Source organism: Zeus faber (genome assembly GCF_960531495.2).
Source record: "Zeus faber genome assembly, chromosome: 12".
Taxonomy (NCBI): domain Eukaryota; kingdom Metazoa; phylum Chordata; class Actinopteri; order Zeiformes; family Zeidae; genus Zeus; species Zeus faber.
In genome coordinates, this window is record NC_137196.1 from 11,713,554 (window position 1) to 11,721,053 (window position 7,500).

The following is a 7,500-nucleotide window of genomic DNA, read 5'->3' on the forward strand; positions in this document are numbered from 1 at the left end:
CCATCTTAACAGGCGTAGTATCTATCGCACTAACTTAGTTTGTTTTGAAAAGCTTTGTCTCATGGATAATTCTACGCAACCCCAATTTTCCCCCGCGGGATGATAATCTATTTTTCCATTAAGATACTTGTCCGAGCTGCAGCCAAACTGTGAGCCTCTATGGCATTTTTTCAGCTCCCCAGCGCTTTAGCTGCAGCGTAAAATTTGATTTGGGTGTTTAAGTAAGGAGGTCGAGGCCTCCCTTTGTGTGTTTAGTATCCTCTTCTCTCATTTGTCGAGGAGAATGTGTGGGAACAACTCGGTCCAGGTCGGCTACTGAGCGGAGCGTTGCCCGGCCTCAATCCACCGCAGCATTAGAACCTTGTCTAACAACGTCTAAGACCCAACGCGGTGGAGGGTTGAACGAAAAGAGAGAAACGGAGGCGAAGCGATTTTACCAGGATTTCGCCCCTGGGTATCAATGAGTTGGAAACCGTATCTCGTCTTTTCTGATCTTATCTTATCTCATCTTATCTGAAGATAAAAGAGACGGCTCCGATTTTTCGTCAAGCGGGGCAGTGCTCACTCCCCTTTGCTTCTTGGCCCAGGAACTCCTTCAGGTGCCTTCCACTCCCCTCGCCATTTCAACCCTCTCCAACTCCCCCGGCTCCCAGCCCGGGTGCCCCTCGGGCTGTTGAGGGGGAGTGGATGGTGGAGGAGGACGGAGGAGGAGGGGGTGGCTTCCCTGCTGTGTCCCACTGCAGCCCCCAGTGGCCCTTCTCCGGACCCCTTTGTCCCCTCGTCCCTCTACCTTTCATTCCCCCACTCGGGCCCTGTCCCTACACCCCCCCCCCCGCCCCCCCGCCCCCCTTAACTCCCCTGCTGGGCAGGTGACAGGCCCCTGAATGCGGGCCCCGGCGGCCCTGATGGCTCCTACAGATGGAGCGTGGTAATCGGCCCAATAGAGCCCTGCCACAGGCCTCTCCCTTCCAGCGCACAAAGGCCTGGTCACATCACTCCAAAAAAGAAAGAGGAAAAAAAAAGGAAAGAGAGGGAGAGCAAAGAGAAAAGCGAGCCCGGGGATGACAAAGCAACACTGTCATTTGCCATTAAGGGAGAGCCCTTGATAGAGTGTTTTCTCTGCTGTTACTAATAATAAAAAAAAAGGGAGGGAAAAGTGAGGGACCGAGAGGGAGATAGAAATAAAGGGAAGTGGAGGAGGTGGAGAGGACGGCCCTCGACCCTGCAGTTAACATGATACAGTGCCACTGGGGAGCTCTCTCTCTCCTCAGAGTTTTATGAGCGCCCATTCTCTCCCCGCGGAGTCTTTCTGTTTCGGCTTTGCCATTGGCTCGCTGCCTCCTCTTTTCTCATCTCTTCCTCTGTCATTTAAATGTGAATGACTCTGTGTTTTCTTAGCCCACTGGTTTATTTAGTCTGTTTTCTGTTTATCTACTCATTTACACTTTGCCGCACGGTGTATATTTAAAAACAAACACATAACAAACAGAGCAAATCGAAGGGAGTTTACATCTAAGTATATATTTTGAAAAGATGTTTCAAAAAACAAAAATGTGTTTGACTCAAATATCTAAGCTGTGGTTAATGGTCGCTGCCTGAGCTCACATTTTCTTCGGGTCACATCATGAGCTAAACGAGCCAAACAAAAAAAAACCTCAGACTTTTCCAGGAGCACCTCACCGTCACAATCTTACCAACGCCAATCCCTTCTGAGCCTCTTTGGCAGAATGGCGCCCTCCGGTCCCAATGTAATAAAGAGCTCATCCCGGCGTCAAAGTTTTTCTGTGGCGGGCGGTTTTTCGAAGCGCGAGCACAATTCCCAGGGTCCAAATCCTTGCGTAATGCCTGGTCGGACACACACTGGCAACCGACGCAAGCATTTCCTGCCTGGCTCCGGGGGCCGGGACACGGCGAGGGGAGATCCCTGCTCCCCCTGCGCGTCTGACTTGGCACTTTTTAATTAAAGCCTTAAATCTTGGGGGCAGCCTCGACTGGCTACTCCGTCGCTCACACCTGTCTCTGTTTTTGCTTTTTCTGCCTTTTGTTAGCGCCCTCATATTTTCTTCCTCGGCTGTCGGTGTTTGTATTCGGGGAGCCTTAAAGGTGCAGTGAACCCTCCCCTGACCGCAGCCGGAGTTCAAGAGGTCCTTCAACCGGTTGGATGGGCAGGATTCTAACTCTTTCCCTCTCTGCCGACGTTTGAAACATTGTCATACACCATACGCGCATTCAGAGAAAAGCCCACGGCCCCAGACGCAGCAGATGCATATTTGTGAGGGTGCGTGTGTGTGTGAGCGGGAGCGAGAGAAGCGGGATCGCAGACATGTATCGACGGACAAAAGCAGGCTGTCACGCTTGTTTGAGGAGGCTAATCATTATTTAATAGACGGGTAACCTCCCCCCATACGCCGCCATAGTCCTCCGGCCCTTATCCCCCGAGCCGTCATTGACTCCCTTCTTCTGCTGAATTAGCTCCCAAAAGCTGTCCCCCTGTCTCGCCGGTCCCTCTGTCCTGCCCTCAACTGAACAAACAGATTAAGAAGCACCTGCGAAGGGATGGGTGCCTGCCTTTCACGGCGGCACCGTATCTCCGCGGCGCATGGAGCTTAGACCCCAGGCAGAGACGTGGCGGCCCTGGGGAAGGGATACCCCTGGAGGGATCTAGTCCCCTCTAATCCATGTTCAAGCAGCCTCGGGCTTTTGATCCCCGCAGGAAGCGCAGAGCAGTTTAAAGGGACCAGGAGGACACTTTTTCCCCCCCTCTTCCCTGAAGAGGCTCCACACCATGCGCTGAACTCAGCAGAATCCATTGTCTTTGGCTGCTCTATTGTTGTCTGGGAGTAGTTTTCCCAAACTCTCAATGAGTATCGTTTTGACGTCAGCAGCATAGGTAACATCTTGTTGGGTTTTCTGTGGTCGCAGCCAGCCACTCGGACGAGGCCTCGGACGTGGACTCGGAGCCGGGGCTGCCCCTGAAGAGGAAGCAGCGACGCAGCCGGACCACCTTCACGGCGGAGCAGCTGGAGGAGCTGGAGCGGGCCTTTGAGCGCACACACTACCCCGACATCTACACGCGAGAGGAGCTGGCGCAGAGGGCCAAGCTCACTGAGGCCCGAGTGCAGGTTAGTCTGACGGACGCCATGTTGTCTTTGATTGGCATGTACAGAATGTTGTTGTTTGGCTAGTGATTTATATCTAAAGCGGTTGTTGAAGGGGGCCCAGGGGGTGCTGGCACGCCCCTCGTACAGCCAGACACATACACACATTGTGCGGGCGGTTTCCTGTTTTTGCCCGGCCGTTATGCAAAAAAACTATTTAAAGATCTTTGAATAGATTCTCCATTTAGATAATGTATTAATAGAGGTCTTTTAACAGCTGTAACGGCTTTATGGGCTTGCTCTATCTGAACCCTGTGACTGAGCACACAAAGACGTGATGTCACCCCTGCACGCTCCAGATGTTCAGATCTCTGTTTCGGCTCCTAGCCGTGGGGAGGAACCGCACACACACACACACACACCCACACACACACACACACACACACACATGCACACTGTGTTGACAAATCTCTGGAAAGAGTGACAATATTTTTGGAGCGCTGGAACCCTCTGACCCATCTGACAAAAATTTTCCCTCGTTTAAGGAACAAAAACGTGACTCTATATGACTCAATGCTTGGCTAAAATCAACCATTTCAACCATATCTCACTGTTTTGCATGCATGAAACAATCACAAACCTTCCCTCTGTGCCTCTCCTAGGTGTGGTTTAGCAACAGGAGAGCCCGGTGGAGGAAGCAGGCGGGAGCCAACCAGCTGATGGCATTCAACCACCTGATCCCCGGAGGGTTCCCCGCGTCAGCCATGTCGGGCCTGCAGCCCTACCAGCTCTCCGACAACCCCTACCCCCCAACCTCAATCACTCAGGGTATTCTAACATTCTAGCCATTCTAACATGCCTCTATGCCCCTCTCGCTTTCAACAGGGGGGCTCTCTATTAACGTTTTCACATCAAAATTAGTGTGTATACGAGGTTTTTTAAACACGGGTAAACCCGTTTTGATGCCTTTCCCATCGCCAGGAGAGGAGTATGGCATTCTTTTTTTTTCTGTTGTGTCGCGTTTGACAAACACGCTGGAAAAGGGGCGTATAATGATTCCGGTGTGATTGGGAAAAAACAGTGGATGAGACAGCGACTTAAACAACGACATAAAACTGTCAAACTGTCAAACCGAGACTGGGTTCTCTTCGTTCCTACAAAAGAGATGTTCAAAAGAATCGGATCGTTCGCAAACGACCCAGCACTACACTAGAAGCTGCATGGAGTATCCATGTGCGTGCATTGGTCTTTCGGCGCAAAGTCAATAACTTCTGATTTTGATTTTGGATTCTAAACCAGATACGAAATGATCGAATGATACATGGATATTCCTGTCTATTTATGCGCCAACTTCCGGAACTTCGGCGGTAAATGGATGAAAATTAGTGTGTCTATTGCAGGGCCATTTGTCCCCGGGAATGAAACCCGGGTGTAACCTTTCCCACTAATGACAAATGCCAGATGTTAGCGGGTGTTACCAGGTGTTTTGTGCAATGAGAAAGGGCTATATATCACCCCCTTAGGCAGGGGGCTTTTTTTGTTTCATTCAATTAGGAAACGGAGGAAATAAAAACATCTATAATAAAAAAACACTGTCTTTTGGTTTGGAGTATTGTGCAGCGGATCGCGCAGCGGAGCGGAGATTGCTCTGATTGTGCGGCGCACCCCAAGCCTATATTATTTAAGAAGGGTCAGAAATACGGGAGATTTACGGGAAAATACTTGGCAAGTGGCAGAGAAAGGTCAAATACGGGAGAATCCTTATGAATACTTACATTTCCATCATCTGCTGTTTTGTCACGGACAGTTGGTATTGATTCCCCTTTTTTTTTTAAAGATTTGTGCTGGTCTCTGCGGCCAACAACAGAGCACTTCCCATGCTTACCCCTCAGATTCGACATAATGCTAACATGTCCGGCGCATGTGCCAACAAAAATGGCGCATCTTCGCAAAGGTATTTCTCAAGCAATGGCTTAAGATACTCAGATCGGGGCGGTATTATTCTAATGATGAGCCTCCACATGACGTAGGAGGGGGAGGCCAATCTGAACGGCTTGTTGAATCACATGTTTTCTGAAATTGGGAACCCAAAAAAAAGAACTGGGTTGTCTTATTTGACAGTTTGTGTGTTAGGAGGCCCATCAGAGACCCAAATGAGTTTTTCACAATATGTCCCCTTTAATGTCATATTATAACAGCAGTGTATTACAGAACATGCTGTTTACTTAAGAATACCAAAATACATAAAAACTGTCAATGGGGTGAGATATTACAATCCTATTTCAAAGTAAACAAAGAAAAACATCCAATTTCATTAAATCATAAATTAAGTCATTTTTTTTAATAGTAGCGGAACGATCTGCGGTATTATTCCTAAATAAATAATGAACAAATTAAATTGCCTAACAAATTGAGAGAGGGTTTCCAATTGTTTTGAATGAGTGATTTTACAACTGAATGTGCAATGAAATTATTAATAATACAAATGTATGAAAACCTGATATATATCTATATATATATATATATATATTTATATATATATATTTACTGATCGACACCTGATTTTCTCCATTTGGCAGCATCGGAGCAGCCCAGCACGGTCCACAGGCCACAGCCTCTGCCCCCAACCTCGGTGCACCAGAGTGGCCTGGGCTCCTCGGCGGGCTCCCAGGACGGAGGCTCGGCCTACTGCCTGTCCTCAGGGCACCACGGCTTCTCAGGCTACTCCGACAGCTTCGTGACCCCGACGGGACACTCCAACTCTGTCCATCCCACCATCAGCAACAGCCTCTCACCGCAGGTAGGCCTTCAGACGCACCCCATTTTGACACCGACCTAACGCCGACATCCCAACAAGCGATGCAGAGACCGGCACATGGCGCCGAGGCGGGAAGGATAACGGCCGCCCTCGTGCAAAGCCAACTATTTGTGTGACCTGAGCGGTGTCATTGTAGTGACATTGATGGGAACCTTGTTAGGCCGGGAAACATGCTAGCATCTCATTCTCATTTGCGCTGATGGCTCGCTGATGAATGCGAAATGCGGCGGACGCCAGTCTTCCAGGGGAGAGGGACGGACGGACGGAGCGGACGGCGGCGCGATGACACAAATCAAAACTGAAAAGACAATTATGGCCGATTACACAGTCATCAGTGTCCATCAGCGGCTCCCCCCGCCATCTAAGTAGATGGACTAACAGGCGTAAAACGAGCTTTTAAACACCACAAAGGGCGGCCGGCCCCGGCGCAATGGCTGCTGGGTAGCGTGTCCCGCGAGAGGAGATTCTCAGACTCCTGCCGAGCGCAGATAAAAAAAAATGCCCCGGGCCAAGCGGTCGGTCTTTTTCTGTGAATGCCTCAGGATGCATATTGATTGAGGAACGTTTCTGTTTGTATTTGGCGCGGAGCACAGTCAGACGGCGATAGGTGGCACCATTGCGACTTCCAACGCTAATTGACTGCTTTGATATTTACCATTTAACACAGTGCGGCCCCCTCGCCGTTGGGGGCGGTGACTTGGTTATCGGGGAAGAACCCGAGCCGCAGCCGGCCCTCACTGGGAGCGGCTTTCTTCTGCGGCGCGCAGCATTGATGTGGTTCGAGTTCACACAGCCCACAAGGTCACCCGGTGACTTTACCTCTCATAAAGTGGCCAAAGGTGCCGCGACCTCGTGGATGGTTTCTAAATTAACCTCACCTTCACCCAACGGTCGGCTCATCTCGCATCTGAGACGAGGCGGCCTTTCTTGGAATGTTTCCTGGGTCTGGAATTGCAATCACGCTGCGTTCCAGCGTCTTAATTGATTGGAATGGAGTAATCTATCCCCCACTAACACAGTGTGTAATTTATGTAAATGATTCACTTTGTTGGCTAATTTGTTTTAATTTATGTATCCATCCGAGCCGTGTGAACGTATATTGCGCCGTGCTCGGCTCCATTTCAGACTTGGACGGAATTAATTTCCCTATTTTAACTTAATAAAAGGGAGGAAATTTGAATTTATTACATGAAGAGCTCTTTTACAATTAGCAAAATTAACTAAAACTTTTTTTTCCAACCTATTCAACTTAAAATTCTTCAGTGGGTTTCGATTAATTTGTCTCACAGGAAAGAAAATATTCAAAACTTTATCAAACCCAATTTTTTCTCTCCAAAGCGGTGGCACATGCACCAGTCTATTTCTACCGGAATGTGAAGTGAGATAGTGACCATGTGTATTTCTGAGGCCTGCGGACGTGCTAGAGGCGAGGGGTTTTTCCTGCAGCGTTTTGGGGATTACGGTAGATGGACGGTTTTTGGAGCGGCAGCGGTCTTGGCTGTTTTCTGGGCCGGTGCACCGGGGGGCTCCCCGCGGCGCGGGGTCTCTGTCGTCTGGCCGCTGATCTGGTGCATACCAGAGCAA

General features: G+C 49.5%; 1 protein-coding gene across 1 annotated transcript in view; it reads left to right on the top strand.

Annotated features, from left to right (window-relative positions):
* pax3a (paired box 3a) overlaps positions 1-7,500 on the top strand; it is a gene marked incomplete at both ends in the record, with an annotated part of 20,313 nt that overhangs the window by 10,007 nt on the left and 2,806 nt on the right. Inside the window, 3 exons of the mRNA XM_080011047.1 lie at positions 2,923-3,122; positions 3,761-3,926; positions 5,678-5,898. Coding sequence (XP_079867173.1) covers positions 2,923-3,122; positions 3,761-3,926; positions 5,678-5,898 — 587 coding nt within the window. The remainder of the gene's footprint in view (positions 1-2,922; positions 3,123-3,760; positions 3,927-5,677; positions 5,899-7,500) is intronic.